Below are 25,390 nucleotides of genomic sequence, written 5' to 3' on the forward strand. Positions count from 1 at the left end.
GCCTTAAGGACCATGTACTCTTATAATCTTCACCGCCACAGCCAGAAGAGGACTGGCAACCCCTCGGAGCCTGGTTCCTCTCTAGGTTTCCTCCTAGGTTCACTGCCTTTCTAGGGAGTTTTTCCTAGCCACCGCGCTCCTACATCTGCATTGCTTGCTGTTTGGGGTTTTAGGCTGGGTTCCTGTATAAGCCCTTTGTGACATCTGCTAATGTAAAAGGGGCTTTATAAATACATTTGATTGGTGTGGAGCTTAAATGTGTTGCTTCATACAACCACCCCGTTGAATGTTTGTCTTATTAAGGCCTCAGACGCAGTGACCTGGGTAATCAGCACAACACATATATATGTAACCATGCTACATTTGGCCATTGGATGTTATAACCAAACAGCAGAAGAAAGTATTCTGCATAATCATTATATTTGTTTTAAACTCAAAATGTAGGATGATGAACATAATTTTGGGTTTATTGTAGTAAGGTTATTAATATGTACGTCATTTGTCTTGGCTGATCTAATATCAGGGAATCAATTGCTGTACATAATATCCCTTTTTTTATTGTTTTATTCTAGGAACTATTTTCACATCTAATAGGGGGGAAATTATTTTCCAACAGTACCTTTTTGCATTAATAGACAATTTTATAGGAGTTTTACAGGATTCGAGGCAAATCATATAATTCATGATCATCTAGATTAGAAAATCTTTGATCGCGATGGCGCTGACTCCATGTCCTGCCAGCTTCAACAGGGCAGTGTGACAGGACGGGTCACGGCACTCCCTCTCTACTTCCGGCCCCTTTCTTTACGGTAGAGAAACCCCTTAGATTTTCTTTCCTCAGCCAATCAAGATTGTGTTTCCGAAGTCCTTGACCAATCATTAGCGCAAGCTTCGGTTTGGCCACTGTCCAGGCTTTAACATTTTTTGTCCCGCCTTGCTCAAAGGTGGCATCCACATACTTCACAGTGGTGAGTGTGTCAACAGCGTCGACATAACAGCACTTCAATTTATTCTCTTTTATTTTCTATTACTTCACGTTTACAGAATGAGGGAAATTGTACACATTCAGGCCGGGCAGTGCGGTAACCAGATTGGGGCCAAGGTAAGAATCTTAAAAACTAAAACGAACAATATCTAGGCTTACATTTGGGAATGAATAAATAATGCATTGTACAAACTATTTGTTGCTTCTCAAAAAGTTGTATTCTAGGCTATGGGTATTTAAAGTTTTAAAAAATCCACTTAGCCTAAATGATGAACATTCAATGCAGTACATTCCGTTATGGTCTCTTTTTCTAACATGAGGCCATTTAAAGTTTTCAATGGATGAAGAGTGCCGGAATGAATATGCCTTTTGTTGTCTGCTTTTCAGTCCAGTTGTAAAGCTTCTACGTCGTTTTTGTTCTTTATGGGATATACATTTATCTTTTGCCAATGTAAACTAGTCTTATAAGAAAGCACAACTGGAAAAACGATTACAGTTATTTTATTTTGCTAAGATATCCCCGGGACTATTGAGACGTGATTTCGCTAGGCGTCTGTCTGCTCTTTCTGCCACGCTCATTGTTTCGTGTCTGGAATAACATTTTCTTCAATAGACTACGAAAAAGAGATGTCTAAAATGAAGACTTTAAAACACAGATGAAAAAACAACTAGACATTTATACACAAGACACTTAGTCCTAAAGTTATGAAACGGTGGAAAAACTATAGCTTCACAAAGGCTAGTTCACCCCCCGCGGTTTACAGATGTTGACGAGCAAAGATTGCATTTTCGAGACAATTTTTTTTTTGTGGTTTGACAAGTTTACATGTCCTAGACTTTTAGTCTCAGTAGACTATGCGTATTCCCTTGCATTACACATTTAGGTAAGTAGGCTATGTCTCTAGATAGCCCCCTATCATATTATTTAGTCATCTTTAGGCAGTGGCACGAGTCAAACTTTAAACATAACTTGTTAAAGAGTAATGGTCTTTTTACGACAAAACGCATGCCCTGTTGCGCATTGACACGTCGCCTCTTGGCTGAGTACGCATAATAGACCAGTAAAATAAACCATTATTAACGCGATGGGGATTTGAATAGAATAGCGGGGACACTACAGCTGTTGTCTTATTGGAGCTGAATCAACGTCCAAGAAAAATCTATTTCTTGGAATCAACGTCCAGGGAAAAAAAGGGGAAAGTTGCTGAAGCAGGCAAGGGAGAGATTAATGAACGGGCTCCCGAGTGGCGCAGCGATCTAAGGCACTACAGTCCCTAGTTCGAATCCAGGCTGTATCACATCCGGCCGTGATTGTAAGTTCCATAGGGCGGCGTACAATTGGTCCAGCGTCGTTTAGGTTAGGCCGGGGTAGGCCGTCATTGTAAATAAGAATTTGTTTGTAACTGACTTGCCTAGTTAAATAATAAATATAAAACGCCAGCAACTGTGAAGGGGACTTCTGTGGAGGGATATGAACAGGCTGTGGACTATGAGAGCACATGACATCGTTTAAATGACCAATGCTTGTGATAAGGAGTCGAGTAAACACTTTAGTGTAGCCTATATGTTTTTAACCACAACTTGGTTATTTTACACAACACCATTTGGGAACACCAGCCATAGAGGGTCCAGTGGGCCAGCGAAATGTCATCAACATAATGTAATATACACAAGGCCTCAATAACTCTTTAAATATGCTGTCTATACCAAATAGCTACACAAGTCTATTCAGGCCTACCCTTTGTAGGGAATGGAATTCTTATGGGAAATGGAGTGTGTCAATAGGCTAACTTGGTAGCCCTAACTTGTTGATGTGTTAAATGCGAATGTGTATTACCAGACAGCACAGTGAACAAGAATGGGCCATTTCACTAATATTTCTTGATATTGAGAGGGGTTCAAGAATAGATTGTAAAGTGGGGTGAAAGCTCAAAGAGGTGTTTCATATTAAACAAGGTTCTCGCTCTCTCTATTTCAGATCAGGGTCAGTTGAGTTTGCATCAATCTGTCCCAGTAGGCTAATTCCTCTGGGATGGTTCCACTTAGCCCGCTCACGTGTTAGCCTACAGAGTATTGCTTCTCTCTCTCTCTTGTTCAGCCGTTTATAACACATCTTCATGGACGGTAGCTATTCTAACGTACGTATAGAGTTGTTTTAAGCAGCTCTTTACGCCCATCTCTTGAGCTTGTCTTCCACTCCAAGGCGAGATGTTTCTCCACATTACTCCAATCCCTTGTTGTTGATGCAGCCCTCCCAGGTCAGAAAAGTGACATCAGTAGTAGTGACACGACCATGCGCGCGTGGATGTGTACTTGCATCTACACACACTTCTCAGACTTCGAAATAGTGTGACTGCGAAGCTGAGCTAACGAATACACCGAGCACACCACAACTGTGATTGCGCTGTGCGTTGCACAAGGGGGGGCTCTGTAGCCTAGCTACAAAAGCACCAACTCGGGAAGAGAAATGCGATTTTGAACGTGCTGCTCAGTGTCTTGTGACTGCGAGGGCAATTATCTCTTGGATTTGCCTGTGGTTTCTACACTCCCTGAGAGAATTGGACAGCATTTTTCCCCCTCCACCTGTGGTAGCTGGGAGGTCAGGAGCACACGTCTGGCCAGGATAGACAACCCAACTGGATGACATTTTGAATAGTTTGGGAATCATCTCATGTATTGAATATCCATACGGTTTATGTTTCAACCTAACATAGTGTGTCTTGCATGATGTTTTGTATGTTATGTGTTGTAGAGGATACCTTGTATGGTATAGGGTCTTGTTCATCTTTACAGCAATAGTCATTTTTTGATGACATTTCTAATGTAATAATATAGTAACAACAATGACCAAATATACTACCACTAGCTCAGCTTCCCAACCACTTGACCTCTCATTCTGTTGGTAGTTCAGCCACTGAGCGCAACCTGCACTTGTGGCCTGGCCTGTGTCAATTCAAGCCTCTCGGTTGACATGTCTCGACCTCTTTAGTTCTGGGAGGTGATCAGCGATGAACATGGCATCGACCCCACGGGCTCCTACCATGGAGACAGTGACCTGCAGCTGGACAGGATCAGCGTCTACTACAACGAGGCTTCAGGTAGCACATCTCCACCCTCTACAGTTACAAAGAACTTTTCAAAAGAAGAACGTCTTTGGTGCTAACACAGACATGTACATATATGCAAACATGCATACATATATGCATGTATTCTATTGAAATTGAGATGAATTTAAATTCCATCTATAATGTGACGTAATGGGTGAACATCTCAATGTGGCAGGGGATACTGGATAGGATCACACAATTTGTGGACTAGTGGTGTACAGGAGGTGATGTATTTTTTCCTCCCCCTGGTGGACAGATAGGAGCTCCACTCCCCTTGACATCAAATAACCCATTGTTCCCTGCAGTATTGAGCTGGTGTGTGTCTCTCTATCGTTGTCTCTCATGGAGGTGGCAAGTATGTACCCAGAGCGGTCCTAGTGGACCTGGAGCCCGGCACCATGGACTCTGTCAGATCCGGACCATTCGGGCAGATCTTCAGACCAGACAACTTTGTGTTTGGTAAGGAACTAGAGGGGTTTGGGTTTAGCACTGCTTGGACATTGAAGAGACATTTCACTTTTAGTTAGCACATAGGAAAATGAAACACAGGGAAAAGGTCATTATGAAACAGTCCTGTCATTTCAGGTGTTTGAGGTCTTATGTCCCTCCTTTCCTCTGATGTTTCTAGGTCAGAGCGGTGCAGGAAACAACTGGGCAAAGGGTCACTACACTGAGGGAGCAGAGTTGGTGGACTCGGTTCTGGATGTGGTGAGGAAAGAGGCTGAGAGCTGCGACTGCCTCCAGGGCTTCCAGCTCACCCACTCCCTGGGTGGGGGCACTGGCTCGGGCATGGGCACCCTGCTCATCAGCAAAATCCGTGAAGAGTACCCCGACCGCATCATGAACACCTTCAGCGTAGTGCCCTCCCCTAAAGTGTCAGACACTGTGGTGGAGCCCTACAATGCCACCCTGTCAGTCCACCAGCTAGTGGAGAACACAGACGAGACCTTCTGCATTGACAACGAGGCTCTCTACGACATCTGCTTCCGTACCCTCAAACTCACCACGCCGACTTACGGAGACCTCAACCACCTGGTGTCGGCCACCATGAGCGGAGTCACCACTTGCCTGCGTTTCCCCGGTCAGCTCAACGCCGACCTCCGTAAACTGGCCGTCAACATGGTGCCTTTCCCCCGTCTCCACTTCTTCATCCCTGGCTTTGCACCCCTCACCAGCAGGGGGAGCCAGCAGTACCGTGCCCTCACCGTGCCTGAGCTCACTCAGCAAGTGTTCGACGCCAAGAACATGATGGCCGCATGTGACCCGCGTCACGGTCGCTACCTCACTGTCGCCGCTGTCTTCCGTGGACGCATGTCCATGAAGGAGGTGGACGAGCAGATGCTCAACGTCCAGAACAAGAACAGCAGCTACTTCGTTGAATGGATCCCCAACAACGTCAAGACCGCCGTCTGCGACATTCCTCCAAGAGGCCTCAAAATGGCCGTCACCTTCATCGGCAACAGCACAGCCATCCAGGAGCTGTTCAAGCGTATCTCTGAGCAGTTCACCGCCATGTTCCGCCGCAAGGCCTTCCTCCATTGGTACACCGGAGAGGGCATGGACGAGATGGAGTTCACCGAGGCAGAGAGCAACATGAACGACCTGGTGTCTGAGTACCAGCAGTACCAGGACGCCACCGCCGAGGAGGAGGGAGAGTTTGAGGAGGAGGCTGAGGAGGACGCTTAAAGACGGAGTGAAGCAACACGAGCGAGGAGGAAGAATGAAGAAAAGTCCTACAAAAAGTCTGAAAAAAATAACAAAATACCACAAAAAGAGAAAAACAAGAAAAGTACCAAAAGAAAACCGGAGGAATACTATAGAACGTAGCTGAGAAGAGGAGGCACACCCATAAATGGAGGATCATATCTGAAAATGAACTGGAACATAATAGGGAGAGGTCTAGGAATTTAATTCCATTTGACCATAGCAAGGTTTTGTAACAAGATTATCTGAAAGAACCTCAGCAAATTTGTGTGTACCGAACATTTCAGTAAATGTTTACACATTGAACCAATTTTCAAATAGAAGCCATTGTTATTTTAGGTCAAGCCAGTTCGTCTATATGTCCACACCCTGCTATAGTGTCCGGTATTGTTGACATCTGTACTGCACTATGAAGGGCTGAAACTGCAACTTTCTTGCATGTTTCTTTTCTTTTTATTCTGATTATAATTGTTTTGATCCGTGAGAAAGTGAAAAGCAAGGTGCCTCCGGGGAGAAATAAAAAGGCATTTTTAGAAAACCTCTCTGTTGTTATTATTGGAAGGAAAATATTGATATTAGTGTGTTATAATGAAGCAATAATACACCCACAAGGAATCTATTAGAAACACTTACTGTAACACCATTGCATTGCAACATTTTGAAAATCAGGTCAATAGAAACAAATATTGAATCAATAAACTGTTGGGCAAAGGCAAAGAAAATAGTAAAACGTGATTAGAGAAGAGTATGAATATGAATAAGCACTTGAGAACAGCAGATAACCCCAAATGCTCTTCCAAAAATATTGCTACCTTGTCCAACACTAGATTAGAATATGTTGAATCCTCCGCCTGGATCTGTGATGGGGCCCAAAAAGGCATAAGCAGTGACAGACAAATCAGATTGTATTTGTCACATTGTGCTTCATAAACAACAGGTATGGAATTGGAGTATCCCTTGGCTCCACTGATGCTAGTACAAACAGTTCACCACCAGCGGGGAAAGAGTCAAAACGGATAAATGAAAAACTAATTAGGTCGTGAAATGGAGGGCCATTTTGAATTTGTTTAATTCATCAGTCACCAATGTAACTAACCCACCTATACGTGAGATATTGTATCCTACAGGATATCTAAAGTTGTAAAACTATATTTATATATATATATATTCAATTTGTTGGTACTTTCCTGGAATAAAATTGTTATATTTGTTGTTATTAAAATCAAACATCAAGACAAACAAGATGTGAAGTCATAATACCATATCATAATCCCACATGAATATGAGTGGCGGCATTCCAGAGCCGAACCTCCGGATTCTAACGGAATGGTACGAGCTCCACCGATCATTAACAGACCACAAGCCGACAGCTACCGAAGCTCTCCAGATAATCCCGATTCGTAACACCATTGAAGTCCCTTTCTTTGACGGGTTGGGGGTGAGGGAGAGGGGGAAGATATTAAGAAGAAAAAAAACTACATTTAGTAGAAAACCTTACTTTCTGTACCCCGTAAGTCCCATCTGCTGTTTTCGGATCCAAGCCTGTCTGAAAGGTAATTACCAGCAATTATGATGCATCTATATCTGCTCAGTTCTACTGGTTTTTTATTTCACCGAGAAATGTATGGGTTAAATTTTGCAGTTTTTTCGTTTGCTGGCAGGTTATCTGGTTGTTTTTTTATGCATGTCTAACAGCTATATCTAATATGGGTAATTTAGGGCGTGATACCGGTAATGCAGCAGAGACGGGTAGGATGACAGTAATTACCTTCATCTTCACCTACAAAAACATAACATCTCATGATTATTTTACATGTAAAGTATAGCACTTCCCATAAACAAAGGCTAATAATAGAACATTTGAAACGGGGACAATGACTATTGTTGGGCACCAGGCAGCATTTCATAGGCTATTTATGCTATTTCGAAAGCTGTAACGGCCTCTGCATCTTCAGATTCTAGCCTATATCCTTACAATAAACACCAGTACAAACAATATGCGGCGGGTTCGTTTGTTCTAGGCTATTCTTCTCCCCATCAAAGGTGCAGTTTATTATAGGGCTGGGAATAAAAAAGACAAATCATAAGCCTATTATATTTTATATATTTTATCCACCCTCCCCCTCAATCGTTTATGTAATTGATGAACGAATGGTAAGTAGTTGAATGTGAAATTGGTTATTCTTCAATATTTGTTTGACGTCCTGCCCAATGCGTGGATACCCTGCCAGGACACCCAATCGTTAGGCTACGTAATTAATGGGAACGACAGATGGCAAATTTTGCATAGTCGCTAAGTAAGTGTTTGGTCTGGTCACATACTCAATGTACTGAAGAGAGAATACAGGTTTTTCAATGGCACTTGGTCTTGTGCGAAGGGGTGAACGGGGGACGCGAGTAAGGGAGCCTTTGTGCGCGTGTGATGCGCGCAAAAAAAGAGAGTGCGAGCTTTGCCAAAATCCACACGGATGACAGAAATCGTAGCTGGAACGAGAAGGGGTCTCCCCATGTCTTCCAAATTCCTCAGTGCAGTATATTCCTCATCATTACCAAAGCTGTGTTTTATCTTGTTGGGATAGCCCATGCAGCGAAGCGTGACACACCCTTGTCGCACCACGGGTGTACAGACTGCACACTGTTTTACCGCCGAGCGATATAAAAATAATAAAAAAAGATGCCGCGCGCGAATATGTGAGGTAGAGCGACACGGGATGTCAAACTGATGAGATACAGTTGAAGTCGGAAGTTTACATACACTTAGGTTGGAGTTATTAAAACTCGTTTTTCAACCACTCCACACATTTCTTGTTAATTTTGGCAAGTCGGTTAGGACATCTACTTTGTGCATGACACAAGTCATTTTTCCAACAATTGTTTACAGACAGATTATTTCACTTATAATTCACTGTATCACAGTTCCAGCGGTCAGAAGTTTACATACACTAAGTTGACTGTGCCTTTAAACAGCTTGGAAAATTCCAGAAAGTCATGGCTTTAGAAGCTTCTGATAGGCTAATTGACATAATTTGAGTCTATTGGAGGTGTACCTATGGATGTATTTCAAGGCCTACCTTCAAACTCAGTGCCTCTTTTGACATCATGGGGAAATCTAAAGAAATCAGTCAAGACCTCGGAAAAAAATTGTTGACCTCCACAAGTCTGGTTCATCCTTGGGAGCATTTTCCAAACACCTGAAGGTACCACGTTCATCTGTACAAACAATAGTACGCAAGTATAAACACCAAGGGACCAGGCAGCCGTCATACCGGTCAGGAAGGAGAAGCATTCTGTCTCCTAGAGATGAACGTACTTTGGTGCGAAAAGTGCAAATCAATCCCAGAACAACAGCAAAGGACCTTGTGAAGATGTTGGAGGAAACAGGTACAAAAGTATCTATATGCACAGTAAAATGAGTCCTATATCGACATAACCTGAAAGGCCGCTCAGCAAGGAAGAAGCCACTGCTCCAAAATTGCCATAAAAAAGCCAGACTACGGTTTGCAACTGCACATGGGGACAAAGATTGTACTTTTTGGAGAAATGTCCTCTGGTCTGATGAAGCAAAAATAGAACTGTTTGGCCATAATGACCATCGTTATGTTTGGAGGAAAAGGGGGAGGCTTGCAAGCCGAAGAACACCATCCCAACCGTGAAGCACAGGGGTGGCAGCATCATGCTGTGGGGGTGCTTTGCTGCAGGAGGGACTGGTGCACTTCACAAAATAGATGGCATCATGAGGCAGGAAAATTATGTGGATATATTGAAGCAACATCTCAAGACATCAGTCAGGAAGTTGAAGCATGGTCGCAAATGGGTCTTCCAAATGGACAATGACCCCAAGCATACTTCCAAAGTTGTGGCAAAATGGCTTAAGGACGACAAAGTCAAGGTATTGGAGTGGCCATCACAAAGCCCTGACCTCAATCCCATAGAACATTTGTGGGCAGAACTGAAAAAACGTGTGTGAGCAAGGAGGCCTACAAACCTGACTCAGTTACACCTGCTCTGTCAGGAGGAATGGGCCAAAATTCACCCAACTTATTGTGGGAAGCTTGTGGAAGGCTACCCAAAATGTTTTACCCAAGTTAAACAATTGAAAGGCAATGCTACCAAATACTAATTGAGTGTATGTAAACTTCTGACCCACTGGGAATGTGATGAAAGAAATAAAAGTTGAAATAAATCATTCTCTCTACTATTATTCTGATGTTTCACATTCTTAAAATAAAGTGGTGATCCTAACTGACCTAAGACAGGGGATTTTTACGAGGATTAAATGTCAGGAATTGTGAAAACTGAGTTTAAATGTATTTGGCTAAGGTGTATGTAAACTTCCGACTTCAACTGTATGTGCGATAAATTTGGGTGAACACCTTTAGTTCACCTATACATCCCACAAAACAAATATTGAGTGACCTAACCATATATGGCTTGTTCTGAAAACAGCACAGCCTACTTTCGACCATGAGTTATTTGGCCTTCAGGCAATGGGCCAAAGCAGCTGATCATTCTTCAAAAGCAAAACCTTTTGTTGATTGATTTACATCCTTTGTACTTCCAGGTTTGAAAAAAGTGCACAACTCATCGTGCACAACTCAGTTGGTCAGTATGCAATAAGCTAATGTAAGTGTACAACATAATAGCCGACCATTCACACTCAATTAGCATGGCATATTGTATGGAACTATTATTAAACTCTGATACACTCAAGAAAGAAAACGTTCCTGGAGTATCCTTTCGGGGTTCTTCAACTTGAAACTGTGGGGGAACCGCTATAAGTTCTTTGAAGAACCCTTTTAATGAATCTTCAAAGAACCATTTGAAGAACCTTTTGGGGTTAATTTTTTAACTACTTCCCCTCACCTATTATTATTATTGTTAATAATAATAATATGCATAACAATAACAACAATAACACAATATTTTAGTTGTCAGTGTCAATTATGATTTTAGAGGCAAAGCAAAATTAAAATTAAAAAATATGAGGTAAACTCCCAGCAGAGCCCCAAGTCCAATGGGTATATCATCTGGCGTGTTGATGTTAATGTGTTGATGTTCTCCGTATCCATAGCCAGAATGATTTAGCAGTGCATGGTGATCAAACAGGTAACCTGTTATATTCATCAGAGTTGTAGGGAGGGTGAAGTCTGTGAATCCAAAAAATAGTAAATAAACAGATGATTAACAAAACATGCACATGACAGTATTCATACCTTGGTTTTTGTGGTAAATGTGAATGAAAAAACTGTTTTGATAATGGTTTTCATACGCATAACTTGTCCATAATGTAGAGGCCTCTGGGATATTCATTGAAGAGGTAAGAGAGGAGGATGGAAAATGTGATATGCATAACATACCAGTACTAATTGACATACCTTTGTATGCCTCCTCGTCTGTATACCTGCAGACACAGACACAAAAGTGAGCAGTTCAGTCATCTGCACCCAATACAGCTATCCTTCAACATGTTCTTATAGCCTACATAGTCTTACCTCTTTGTTGATTAATATCCATTGAATTGTGTTCTTTTTCTGTTTTAGAAAGATTTGCACAAATATGAAAAGATAATAAAACAATATGAATTTAGATCATACGAGGGGCAGACCTTACCTAAATTGAGATCTTAAAATGTTTCAGTTAAGTACCTGTGCCTGCTGTCCTTTCAACCTTGAATCCAAATGTTTCATTTGGGCTGTTAGGTTCCTGCAAGAACCCCCACCAACTAAGGAGGTTCTTCAATGAACCCCACCTCCTCATTTGGGCCATTTTCAATGCCAAGAACCCTAAGGTTCTTCAAAGAACTTTGAGGATCTTAGAAGAACCCTTGTTGAACCCCTAGTTTTTAGTGTACTAAATACAACCCATTGGAAACCCATTGCCTTCAAAACTGTGGCTACACTTTGATTTTCAGCCTGTGTCCCGAATATGAGATGCAAATAGACAGTTCTGTAATTTCTTCATTTGTGCCGCTGAAAGAGGCAATGCTTATTAAACAGCACTCTGTGTTCTTTCATGGTTGTACACTAGGATCCTTGGAGCCACTTAGATCCTCCCCCTCCCCTACTCCCCATCTCCTGTCACTGTAGGCAGAATGGTGGCCCAAGCCTAGGCTCATGTCCACTCTAGTCTAATGGTGGTCAGCCTCATCACACAAAAGAGCTGACTAATGCCCTGAGGAACTACACACCACTCCTGTCAATTAACCTCAGGAAATGATGTCATTACCACTGCAGACTCCCAGTTACAGTAGAATTTACTAGGAGTAGATTATTACATTTGAGCCCTGCATGTCCAGATTTAAACTATTCCTTATTATGTTTTGTTCATCTTCATACTGTATCTCTACAATTTAGTTTGAAAGGTATTTGTATACTGTGCATGCATGTACAATAATTAAATCCATATTTAGATGAGAAATATCCTGCTGTAAAAAAATAATAATGTATCGTGTGTTTTCAGAGATTCAATCAAGATGAAAATAATTGGTGTTGCCGTGTTTGGAGCCGTGTTATGCACTGGTAAGCATATTGGCGAATTATTCACCAGTGATATAGGTTGAGAGGTTGAAAGAGCATAAAGAATGTTTGACACAGTCACATGATTATATCAGATTTTATTCAAATGAGTACAAAATGAATTGAGTCATTTATTATCTGTTCCTTTTTTTTCCCTCACTAATTTATGGAGGGTTTGATGTTGACAGCAGTTCTATTTTTACAGTGAGAATGTAGGCCATTTACATTGCAAAAGGTTTTGTGATATTTGCCACGTTTAGTAGTTTCTCATCCAGTAGTACAAATGATTTCTAACTTCTTGAAGGATCTTTGTAAACATTGACAAAGAACGTAAAGTAATGCTAAAATAAATCTATATTTTACTTTACAGTTCTGACTGCATCCCTGAAAGGTAAAGTCACGCATGATCTACAGATTTTTTTCAGTGACTGTCAAAACCTGAAGATTAAGTATGAATACCATCAGTAACTTTACCCTGATTCTGACATATTGTTCCTTAAACTCTGCATACCCTTGTCAATCTCTACCTCTTTTACATTCTCTCTCTTCAGTCAAAGAAGAACACAAGATTGCTTTTTTCGGCGAGGATGTGCACATCCCACTCCCATCCCTAGTCAGCACTGAGGTTCTGTTCAAGCCCGCCTCCAACCGCACTGCCGAGGTGGTCCTGATGAGGGACGGGCGGGTGGTGGGCCAACGGGCCCAGCTCAACTCCCTCAAGCACCTCATCCTGGAGGATGTGGGGGAGGAGCAAGAGGGCATGTACGTGATCAAGAACACTGAGGTGCCTGCCGATGTCAAACACATCATCCTCATCGTCAGAGGTACTGTTCTTCTAATTACTGTACAGTTAATTCATTCTTCAGCTCTTCTAATTCTTCAAAATGTTCTTCTCAACGTTGCAATCGACTTGTTTCTATACTTCTTAAAACCACTGTTTATCCAACACATTCACTATCTAAGATTGTATCCTAACTCTGCGCAAACTGTGTAACCCTTAGAGGCAGACGTCAATCGAAATGAGCGTATTTTTTTGGCATTATTGACGTCGTTGCATTTGGTCTGCAATCGATTACGATCATTGTTCTGATGCGAATGCAACTATATAGGAAGAAAATACTCCCCCAGAGCTCTGAGGCATAGTGCTGTGCTGTTGTGTGCTCCCTGGCAGATTGCGCGCTGGAGCAGGTGGTCAAGTACGGTGAGACATACCACATCCCACTCGGTGACATCTTGGGCCCTATCACCCTGGAGTTCAGGTCCAGTCAAGCCCATGCCAATCAGACCACGGAGCCACCGGCAGTGGTATTGCTCAACCAGACTTCCATCCCCCCAGAGGAGTACAAGGGTCGTCTGAGTGTGTCCGAGAAAAGGGTGACTCTAAGCATGGTGCGGGGGACAGACGAGGGAAGCTTCACCGTACTGGACCGCGATGGGAAAGTCAGGAGGAGGTCATGCCTGAACGTGAAAGGTGAGATGAGGAAGACCAAAGTCCGAGAGGGAGTGGTCAATGTCAGAGGGAGATAATACTTGATCTAGGGGGTTTGAAATTGTGGTTAGTGGTGTGGGTAAAATAGGATTGACAAAGCTTGAAGACACAAGTCAAAATAAGAGCAACCAGAATTATTTGACAACCTTTTCTCTTTCCCCTTTGTTCCAAAGAGCACCAGAACTTCGTCCACCTATCATATGGCAGTACTTTGAAGATCAACCTGTTTGTGGACCACACCAAAGTCAACCTCATGTACACTCCAGACTGGGACCGGAAGGACCGGGTCATACTAGAGCAAGGAGAGCTAGTGGTGCCATTGGACCCATCACTGGACGGCAGGCTGACTGTAGAAGGCTCCATGTGCATTCTGGAGAGGGTCCGGGTTAGTGACATGGGGCTCTTCAGAGTGACAGACCTGTTGGGGTTCCCTGTGACCAACATCTACCTGGAGGTGGAAGGTAAACCGTGGGTCAGGGAGGAGACTAGGGCTTTAACATATAGATCCATCTATCACCTCTATTAATGGTCTTTCCTTTCCCTTTCTTCTTCTTGTCATCGATGGCACTGTATATTTCACTCTCTTGTTTTGATGTTGTAACTCTCCACATTCGCCTCTCATCCATCTTTCCTCTTTTCTTTGTTCCTTTCTGCCTGCTTGTCTTTCCCCTATCTTCCTTATCATATTCCTGTCCATCCTCTACCCTCATGTCTTTCCTTTCTCCATCCCCTCTCTCTTCTTTCCTCTCTCTTTTAGCCTATAAGTTACCCACGCTGTATGTTGCAATCCTCTCCTTACTGGGCTTCCTGGTCCTCCTCTTGCTGGTGTGTCTGCTCTCCTGCCTGATAAATGTGCGCCGTCGGGCGGAGAAGGCGCGGCATATTGCCCTCATCGCCCAGCAGGCGGGCAAGGGGGATGGAGACGCATTCGTCAAGGTAACTCACCCTAACGCCTCCTCAACGGGGGTGAAAACGTTAAGACACCATGATCCAACCCCTGTACTATAGTTAAACAGCATCTGCTTTATCATATATGTATGCTATTCTCACGCCGAAACACTTAGTTTACTTAGTTTACAATTATCGGCCATTTTCATGTATTTTGGAATCCTGTTACTATGATTCCAGGCCTAATATACTCGTAGACCATAGCACACTGCGACAATGGCTCAATATGATTCCAAAATGATAATGCCATATTTCTATTACACAGGTCGCAGATTGCAAAGTGATTGTAAGAGAAATAATGGTGGTGGTAAGACCTCTTAAAGGGATAGTGAGACATTTTACAAAATTACATATTGGCTTCCTTACCCTGTATGCAGTCTATGGATAAGGTACGGCAGCAATTCATGCTTTGGTTTTGTTCACCTGGCCACTGTTTAAACTGCTAACCTTTTAGCATCAGTGGCACAAATCCAATGCAAGTCAATGGGAACAACATTAGTATTTTCGCTCTTCATGTCCAATTCATCCTAAAGTATCTTAAAATTGGTTTTGTAAATGAATGTAGTTACTTAGAGATGATTTGGACATGAAGCGTGAAAATTGTAATATTGTACCCATTGACTTGCATTGGATTTGTGCCACAAATGCTAAAAAGTGAAACAAAACCAAAGCATGGGTTGCTGTCATGCCTTGTCCATAGACTGCTTACAGGGTAAGGTAACCAGTACGGAATTTTGTAAAATGTTGCACTATCCTTTTAAGTATGGTCAAAGAAAGATGTCAGTGTACATATAACTGTATTTGTGTGTGTTTGTGTGTACCTTTGCCTGTCCCGCTCTCTTTTCCTCCATCAGTGTGCGTTCCTGTGTTAGTCTTTAGTCTTGACCTATAAACCTCAGATAATTAGCTTTAATTAAACTTCAGGTCCTAATTAACTTTGATTAATTTGCTGGAATTCACCAAGGAACGAAACCGGTCTGCCCAATGTCTGCTTCCTGGATGTGTGGTGCTTTGAATCACACAAAATGAGATCATCCATATATCATCAGTCATCACTCTCTCCATATGGCAGATTCCATCATAGTTGTAATTTCAAGTGTTCTGTCTGCAGCCCACAATGTTGCCATTGTCCACCCATCTTAATCTCTATCTCAATTGGTCCACACAATAGATGTCGGCCTAATTACAAATTGGGGGGAAATCTAGTTAACGTTTTGCCTTTGCGTTACGTTTCTCCCTATTAAAGGAGCCTCCGACGGAGCCTCTGCTTGGTGAGAGAACTGTGTTCTGGCTTCATTCTGTAGTGTTAAGTGGATGAATCTGTATTGGTGTTTGTACTAACGCTCTGGGGATGGTCATAGTGTCACTATGTTGTGTGGGCCTCCTACCACCATCAGTGATTATTTGTCTGTGCCATCCATTCCTCACCCCTCCCTCTTTTCGCTAATCTCCAAACTGACAAATAACTGCAGCAGTTATTTATTCATGATAACTGCAGTCCTAGCCTCAGTGCAAATAAGCATACAGATGCAGCCGTCCAATACGATTCAGCTTTTTTCAAGCACACATCCACATATATTGTTGTTGGATGCGGAATTACAAGGTAAACATGTATTTATGTGTATGTGTGAGTATGTGCGAGTATGTGCGAGTATGTGCTGATGTGTGTGCATCTGCTGTGCGTTTGTCTAAGATCGGGGCAGTAGTGATTAACATATTCATCGGCTTGGTGATACTGGACTAGATCTACCACTTGTTTTCTTGATTATATGCTGTGGATACGTTGTGAATTGCAGGATTTTTACACATTTACATTACATTTAAGTCATTTAGCAGACGCTCTTATCCAGAGCGACTTACAAATTGGTGCATTCACCTTATGATATCCAGTGGAACAACCACTTTACAATAGTGCATCTAACTCTTTTAAGGGGGGGGGGTTAGAAGGATTACTTTATCCTATCCTAGGTATTCCTTAAAGAGGTGGGGTTTCAGGTGTCTCCGGAAGGTGGTGATTGACTCCGCTGACCTGGCGTCGTGAGGGAGTTTGTTACACGTAGTTAGTAGCACACTTACAGTACATGCAGAGTATACAGACATAATGTGGGATTAGGCTGTATAGTACACTGGATTAAGTTGCCGCCTGGACTAAGATTATCACAGCCGTACACTCTGGTATTATAGCAATTAGTGTTCTCTAGTATTGGAATACTGTGGAGATGAGTGAATAGACCTTCACATCAATTACTGCATCAAGAGCATTGTGCATTATGACATCATGTAGTTTAAGTGTACACACTGGATGGGTTTCCTGGACACAGGTTACTCCTGGTCTAAAATGCATGCTCAATGGAGAATCTCTGTTGAGGGTGATTTTTAGTCCAGTTACAGGCTTAATCTGGGTTTGGGAAGCCGGGCCAATTCAAGCACTGTAGTAATTATTCAAAGTTCGCGACACTGTACATCCATGTAAGATCTTATTCTTGATTACAATCATTGTTTTTTTTTGGGGGGGGGGGGGGTTATATTGCTTAATCAGCTACTAGCCCAGCAGAATTTGTGTCAAAGGTGTGCCGTTTCTATGTTTGTTCGTATTTGTCTGTGTCTATGTGTGTGTCTGTGTAATTTTTGTACACCTGATGCTGTACATTTTTGTGTTTGAACGTGGTGTACCGTAGATAATTTACATGTATTGAATATATTGTGACATGATGTGAGGGGCCTCTACTGTTCTAATCCCTATGTAAGGTGTTCCCTCTGGAGGTTTAGACGAAACTATTCAAATGCAGCGAAGCTTCATGTCCCTCTTCATTATGGATTTAGCCATAGATTTCTGGAGACTAAGCGACAAACCTGGACAGCTTGTCTGATTGGCTTTGCGGTCGCAACAGCAGTTTCCGGAGTGTTCCGACATGAAAATCGATTGATCTACCTCGATCTCTCTCCTGACACACTCTAGTATGCGATTCCCTGTCCCTCAAGAACGATGGTTCCCTGAAGCCTTTTCCTCTAAACTTCCAGGGTGTTATTTTCGAGCCAACAACTCCAGTCTCTCAATGTGTCACTATATATACACCTGATGATCTTATAAATCTATATAAGAGCTTAGCGTGCAGTACATGTGCTTTTTGTGTGCCAACTCCTATTTACCCGTAAGTATTCTTTATGATTCGCAGCGTACATGGTGAAGTGAACTTGTGATTGCTGCTGTAATGTGCTTTCCGTGGCTTCCTGCTAAAATACGACCCTCTTGTGTTGTCGTTGGTAGGTTGTTCAAGAGGCCTATACACGGTTCGCTGAGGAATCCACTTTGGCGTCTACGTGGGACAACAGCAATGCTACAGAAAGCACGGAGGTCACCATTAAGGTAAGCAGGGCTCAGGGACACATAATGTGGTGGGAAGTGGTCTACCGGTGAGCATGTTAAGGTGCAAGAGGAAAACACATCCCACCATTATAATTGCAAATGTTTTAACTGTAGACAGACAAACAGAAATACTGGGGTAATGTTTCTATAAAAGGCTGAAAATAACCAGTCTCCACGCCAAGCAGTACCTAGACTACATTTGCAGAAACAAACAAAATTAATCATTCATGTTCCTTTTTTGCTGACTCTTTCTTTACTCTCCCCTCCCCCCCACGTTACTTTCCTTCCACAGGGTCTGGAGGTATCCAAAGCAGGCCGCTACCACACTCTCTCCTCGGACAAGAACTTCCTGGAGATGAGCGACTCGGGGGTAGAGTTCAACTCCTCCGCCTTCCCGTTGGACAGCGAATGTGAGACGGACGTGCCCCAGACCTTCACCTCCCACAAGCTGCTCCTCAACAACTCTGACAGCGTGGCCGCCACCATCATCCCCGAGGGAGACCAGAGTGCCAACCGGACCCCCGACTCGGCCATGAGCCCCAGCTACGTGACCCAGGCCCGGTCTGAGGCCGACGCCACTGAAGAAGACCTGATGGGTGTCACCACGCCAGAAATGGCATCCAGGGGCGCCGAGCTGTCTGCAGCACTTGAGGCAGCCGGTAAAGCTATCAGCCCGGCAGTTCCCAATGCCACTGCAGAGAGCACCACCACCTGAGAGCTCCGGCATTGCATTCCTAAAAGCACAGACACAAACCACCGGACACCCTAACAACCTTTACTCTTCAGCGTCCCCCCCCCCCCCCCCCCCCCCCACACACGCAGACATAACCCAATTCCTGATCACTGCTTTTATAAACTAAAACGACACAAAAATGCTTGGTGTAAAAATTGCCAGTCTAAATGCACTAGACTTAATCCCTAAAGAAAAAATACAAGACCCTAGCTCATTAGAACGCATGAATTCTGTGCATACAGGAAATGCATGTGTAAACAGAGTTAAGAACGTACCGTAAGCTCCCTCCACAGCTAGCTTGAAATGTCGCGGATGGAGCCATCCAATTGATACCTTTTGGGAGGCTCAACACGTTGGAACGTTGTCACGCAGGGCGGTCACGTGTGTTGCGAAGCAGAGGATCACTGGTTCGAGCCTAGTATGGGGCAGTCGGACAGTGGAGGAAGCTAAGCTGTTAGCAGCAGACTGACCCCTGTTACACATGCATTTAAATTAGACTTAAAAGCCAGGATTTAGCCTTAGCTGGCCCAAGAGGCAATTGATAGTATTAATGACCGCATAGTGCATGCATGCCTCTCTTGGCCTAAGAGATAATATCTAAGATAACTTGGTGGACTAAGGGAAAATGCATTGTGATGATTAATGAAAATACATTAAGATTACTAGGAATGAGAGCACACTGATTTCTGAGTACATTTTTTTATACCCCTGTAAAAATGAATCCCAGAATTCTTCTCATGACAAAAATGTAAACATTTTTGACAGAGCTACAATATATTTGATCTATCTTTCTTATGAGCATTGAATGCTCTTACCACCAGTAGTGTATGTGGGGACATAGACATAGCAGCTGTATGTGGGAACATAGACATAGCAGCTGTATGTGGGGACATAGACATAGCAGCTGTATGTGGGGACATAGACATAGCAGCTGTATGTGGGGACATAGACATAGCAGCTGTATGTGGGAACATAGACATAGCAGCTGTATGTGGGGACATAGACATAGCAGCTGTATGTGGGGACATAGACATAGCAGCTGTATGTGGGAACATAGACATAGCAGCTGTATGTGGGAACATAGACATAGCAGCTGTATGTGGGAACATAGACATAGCAGCTGTATGTGGGAACATAGACATAGCAGCTGTATGTGGGAACATAGACATAGCAGCTGTATGTGGGAACATAGACATAGCAGCTGTATGTGGGGACATAGACATAGCAGCTGTATGTGGGAACATAGACATAGCAGCTGTATGTGGGGACATAGACATAGCAGCTGTATGTGGGGACATAGACATAGCAGCTGTATGTGGGAACATAGACATAGCAGCTGTATGTGGGAACATAGACATAGCAGCTGTATGTGGGAACATAGACATAGCAGCTGTATGTGGGGACATAGACATAGCAGCTGTATGTGGGAACATAGACATAGCAGCTGTATGTGGGAACATAGACATAGCAGCTGTATGTAGGGACATAGACATAGCAGCTGTATGTAGGGACATAGACATAGCAGCTGTATGTGGGAACATAGACATAGCAGCTGTATGTGGGAACATAGACATAGCAGCTGTATGTGGGGACATAGACATAGCAGCTGTATGTAGGGACATAGACATAGCAGCTGTATGTGGGAACATAGACATAGCAGCTGTATGTGGGGACATAGACATAGCAGCTGTATGTGGGAACATAGACATAGCAGCTGTATGTGGGAACATAGACATAGCAGCTGTATGTAGGGACATAGACATAGCAGCTGTATGTGGGAACATAGACATAGCAGCTGTATGTGGGAACATAGACATAGCAGCTGTATGTAGGGACATAGACATAGCAGCTGTATGTGGGAACATAGACATAGCAGCTGTATGTGGGGACATAGACATAGCAGCTGTATGTGGGGACATAGACATAGCAGCTGTATGTGGGAACATAGACATAGCAGCTGTATGTGGGAACATAGACATAGCAGCTGTATGTGGGGACATAGACATAGCAGCTGTATGTAGGGACATAGACATAGCAGCTGTATGTGGGAACATAGACATAGCAGCTGTATGTAGGGACATAGACATAGCAGCTGTATGTAGGGACATAGACATAGCAGCTGTATGTAGGGACATAGACATAGCAGCTGTATGTAGGGACATAGACATAGCAGCTGTATGTAGGGACATAGACATAGCAGCTGTATGTGGGAACATAGACATAGCAGCTGTATGTGGGAACATAGACATAGCAGCTGTATGTGGGAACATAGACATAGCAGCTGTATGTAGGGACATAGACATAGCAGCTGTATGTAGGGACATAGACATAGCAGCTGTATGTGGGAACATAGACATAGCAGCTGTATGTGGGAACATAGACATAGCAGCTGTATGTGGGAACATAGACATAGCAGCTGTATGTGGGAACATAGACATAGCAGCTGTATGTGGGGACATAGACATAGCAGCTGTATGTGGGAACATAGACATAGCAGCTGTATGTGGGAACATAGACATAGCAGCTGTATGTGGGGACATAGACATAGCAGCTGTATGTAGGGACATAGACATAGCAGCTGTATGTGGGAACATAGACATAGCAGCTGTATGTGGGAACATAGACATAGCAGCTGTATGTGGGGACATAGACATAGCAGCTGTATGTAGGGACATAGACATAGCAGCTGTATGTGGGAACATAGACATAGCAGCTGTATGTAGAGACATAGCAGCTGTATGTGGGGACATAGACATAGCAGCTGTATGTGGGAACATAGACATAGCAGCTGTATGTGGGAACATAGACATAGCAGCTGTATGTGGGGACATAGCAGCAAAATATATGACATATGGTAATAGACCAAATTAATTATATGAATAACATTGTAATACTAGATTAACAAAATAAAGACAACTTTATTTTTAGATAAATCTCGGTAAAAAAATGCTTCTGACAAACATAAGCCCAGAGTATCTGACATAGGCCTATACCGCTACAATTTCATTACATCCAGAGAGACACCATGAACAGAAAGTACAGGCATGGCATTAGGCTTTGGCACCAACTCAGAGAAAGCGCTTGTCTGAGCATATAGCCTCTATAGAATAGCAGAGTTGGAGAGCTAAAACCCCCAAGATCTTCTTACATCATTCTTGCTAACTGACACAAGCTAGTAGATTGAATAACACCATGCTATGCAAGAAGGCTAGTAGTGTCCCTGGGCATGTAACAAGGTGTCCAATCTCTGCCACTTTTGATGACATCATCCCAGCACAGTAAATGTTTACTACATCCCTCATCTTGCAAAACAAATGACCTGGAATTAATACAACGGCAACTTCACATCAGGTCATTCTAAACCCCTCCACATCAGGACACGTTTCTCATTAGAACCGCAGCCACTGCAGAACAAGCCTTGGAACAGAGGCTTCTAGAACTTCTCTGACGGATGGGACATGACAATGATCCTTTTGGAAGGGACCTGAGCGTTTGGATCGCTGCCCTTTAATAAAGGCAAGGAAGTAAGGCAGACCTATTGAGAAGGAATTACATGCATGATGTCCTTTTTTAATTCCTATTTTGCCTGACTCCATGGCCCTGTTAGCCAAAAGGAACTGATTGCTGAATTGATAAATGCTAACAATTAAGCCAACTTACTTTCCTGACAGACTGAAAACACTGCTTACTGAGACTGGAGCGCCCACAAAGCCAGCAAGTTATTAAGATTCAATGTATTTGCTGCTGCATTCATCACTGTCTTTATGGGGGAAGGTTTTTACACATTCTCTTTTAACACAATATATATTGCCAGATTCATTTATTTGAACCACACATCCCACCCAGAATCTCTAAACGAATAACAGTAGCTACTTAATCTCAATTCAGTGCAGCATCTTTTGTAAACGCATTGTATTCCAGATAGGCGAGGATGAATGACTAGATTACAATGAGGCGGCAAAGTCACAATGCAAAACAGAACATAATTCTTATCCAGCAATTTCGTGATGATTGTATTGTCTAAGATCTATTCGAGTTGTAACCCGGATCTATTCAATCTGCTCAGAACCGTTCGCCGACCATTCAGATAACATCAGTCCATTTGCTGCAAATATACATTACAAAGACATCCACCCTCAGCCCATTCGCTTCAGAAACAGTATATTATTACATCCATTACAACATCTGACAAACCATTCCACTAAGGCCTCCCATTGGTTTCAACTCTAGTCCAATCAGGTTCTGCATATTATTAACGAAGGCATTCTGTATTCGATAATAGGTGGGTGTATAGCTGACCATGTTAAAAATGTCAAAGCAAAGGTAATGAAGGGGTGTAACGCGTAGTTGTTGTTGGGGGACAGCATCTGCTAGCAATATCGCTACCTCGTGTTGTAACCGATTTAGGATATCCATGAGAGGAACTCAAGAGAGTAAGTCAAACATGATTGGTGTCAGAAAGAAAAAGCACAAATATAATTACATGAGAAAAAGTCCACGTGTAACAAAAATGTTTTTAAATGTTTTTTATTTTATTGCAGCTATTGTAAATAATAATACCTGCAAAATACAAGTATGATTCTACTTTGCTTTTTTGTTTAAAATGAAGGTTTAATTGTTTTTAATGCAACATGAGAATACTGGACAGCATAAATATCTTATGTATAAATGAATCATATATGATGTAGCTACTTGATTGTTGATATTCTATCGGCTATTATCTTGGTTTTGTGGAGTATTACAATTTTATAGATATGTGTTAAATTGGTGCTGAATTTGCACTGATTAGATTAGGATGGATAACAACGTTGACTAAAGACAATGTAAAAGCCACCTAATCGTTAAAGCTATCCCTTCCATATCAGGTAACAAAGCTACTGAATTCATGGTCTGGTGAGGTATATTTGACCCATTCCGATTTTAGATAATTTACTTCTGATTGAATCTTGAGCAATATCCGTGCTATAGCACCAAAATTAGTATTATTTTTTCAACTGGGTAAAAAAAAAGTATATCTACAATTCATACACACATACTATACCTTACAAACATTACCCAAAGCTCACTTTCAAGCACTCTTGTATATAGCCTAGATATATTGCATGTGCATAGCAAATACTGTTTCTTACTGCAAAGTTATGCAACATTTTATATCCCTGAATTGTGTCATTTATCCTTTCACTAAGTTCACAGTAGATAGATACTGATACACATAATATATGAGATGCCTTAGACTGAGTGACTGAGAAGACATAAGAGCAGTAAAATGTCTATTTTTCTGTCTCCCTTTCTCTTCCGCTCTCTGTTGCGTCACATATCATCTACCTATCACGCTATAGTATCAGCGCCTGAGAATGTTTTTGGAAAAATGCTTGACGCGCTTGAACATTTCGTCAGAACTCTTAGTATCACGACTATAACTAATATTTTGTCTTCTTATGCAGATAACTGCTGTCATAGCTGTAGTATTCCCAAAAACTACTGCTGCATGCTGACCTGTATATTGCCTGTGAGACAGCAGGAATACTGTACTATTTAAATTGCACTGTAGGTCCTATCCTGTTGGTGTCTGTTCATGCAGTCAATGAGGTATTCTCATTGTCAATATTACTATGGCTAAGACTGGAATAATGTACACCTCGCCCGCAAAAGCCATTACAAAATCAGCTCTGCAATTTTCAAGTGTACCAGTTTCTTTTTTTTGAGGTTCATTGGAATGGGTAGTACATTACTATGATGTGACGACGTAGGAAATGTTTGTCTTGAAAAAACATAAAGAATAAAGGGAGAAAACGTGTCGGAATGCTAGAAAGAGAGGTCAAGTTTTTTGTCGACCTGCACCTGCATTAAATTCTATTTTCTTAATATTGATGTCAGCCTACATGGTATGCAAGCAAATGGTCACCCAGGGGTGAGAGTAAGTCTTGGGGCGACTTTATGCTATATACAGGAAAATAATGTGTGATTTTGGCAACAAAGTTTGACCATTCATTATTGAGCCTACCATGTATGTGCATCCTTTAAACAAGACTCAGTAGTATTTAGTATTCAGCAATATATGTCCAGTTTACCTACTTCAGGGTTGAGTTCACTAGCCCGCAGTACATAGCTGAAATCAGCTGAATGTTATACCTACCTGGCAGGTTTATTTCAGATCCCTTGGTGGGAAAATGTCAGATATATTCAGGAAAACTGCTTCTGCAAATTAAACGATGCATGCTAACCTTGGTTGTTATTATTGCATTTTATTTTTTTGTTTAATTTAAAATGAATGACTTTCCAAACTTGTCTCTTAGGTTTAAGTCCAGAATTCTTACTGTTGGTTCCCCAGCTATATTATCATTGACTTTTATAATACTTCGCTATCATGTAGAAACAACTATACCCTTGTATGCTATAATTAACAATTTATAAAATGTTATACTTTTGGCATCATGCACAGAATTTTTTTTATATGTTGTTTTTTTCTGTAATGAATGAGCAATGTCCATTAAAGGATTTTGAAGAGACTTATTGTGTCTTGTGTCAGTGCCATGTCTGAA

General features: G+C 42.2%; 2 protein-coding genes across 3 annotated transcripts; both read left to right on the plus strand.

Moving 5' to 3' along the window:
- Positions 1-889: 889 nt before the first annotated feature.
- On the plus strand, positions 890-6,336 carry LOC139559001 (tubulin beta chain). Its single transcript, XM_071374588.1, has 4 exons — positions 890-1,102; positions 3,975-4,083; positions 4,441-4,551; positions 4,721-6,336. Exons 1-4 carry the CDS (start codon positions 1,046-1,048, stop codon positions 5,776-5,778), a joined length of 1,335 nt encoding a protein of 444 aa, XP_071230689.1. The 5' UTR covers positions 890-1,045; the 3' UTR covers positions 5,779-6,336.
- Positions 6,337-7,191: 855 nt separating this feature from the next.
- On the plus strand, positions 7,192-19,850 carry LOC139559000 (uncharacterized). 2 transcript variants are annotated; one of them, XM_071374587.1, is made up of 10 exons: positions 7,192-7,349; positions 10,358-10,419; positions 12,256-12,314; positions 12,682-12,702; positions 12,863-13,135; positions 13,483-13,782; positions 13,974-14,261; positions 14,558-14,736; positions 18,017-18,115; positions 18,408-19,850. In XM_071374587.1, exons 3-10 carry the CDS (start codon positions 12,269-12,271, stop codon positions 18,828-18,830), a joined length of 1,629 nt encoding a protein of 542 aa, XP_071230688.1. In that variant the 5' UTR covers positions 7,192-7,349; positions 10,358-10,419; positions 12,256-12,268; the 3' UTR covers positions 18,831-19,850. The 2 variants fall into 2 exon arrangements, with proteins under 2 accessions (XP_071230688.1, XP_071230687.1); XM_071374586.1 differs by lacking the exon at positions 10,358-10,419.
- The last annotated feature ends 5,540 nt before the right edge of the window (positions 19,851-25,390 follow it).

The sequence above is a fragment of the Salvelinus alpinus genome, chromosome 29 (genome assembly GCF_045679555.1).
Source record: "Salvelinus alpinus chromosome 29, SLU_Salpinus.1, whole genome shotgun sequence".
NCBI classification, from domain to species: Eukaryota; Metazoa; Chordata; class Actinopteri; order Salmoniformes; family Salmonidae; genus Salvelinus; species Salvelinus alpinus.

Coding starts and splice junctions, on each gene's coding strand:
- LOC139559001 (XM_071374588.1), top strand. CDS start 1,046: ATGAGGGAAATTGTACACATTCAGGCCGGGCAGTGCGGTAACCAGATT. Junction 4,084..4,440: donor CTACTACAACGAGGCTTCAG/GTAGCACATCTC, acceptor TCTCTCATGGAG/GTGGCAAGTATGTACCCAGA. Junction 4,552..4,720: donor ACCAGACAACTTTGTGTTTG/GTAAGGAACTAG, acceptor TGATGTTTCTAG/GTCAGAGCGGTGCAGGAAAC.
- LOC139559000 (XM_071374587.1), top strand. CDS start 12,269: ATGAAAATAATTGGTGTTGCCGTGTTTGGAGCCGTGTTATGCACTG. Junction 12,315..12,681: donor TGGAGCCGTGTTATGCACTG/GTAAGCATATTG, acceptor TTTACTTTACAG/TTCTGACTGCATCCCTGAAA. Junction 14,262..14,557: donor CATCTACCTGGAGGTGGAAG/GTAAACCGTGGG, acceptor TCTCTCTTTTAG/CCTATAAGTTACCCACGCTG.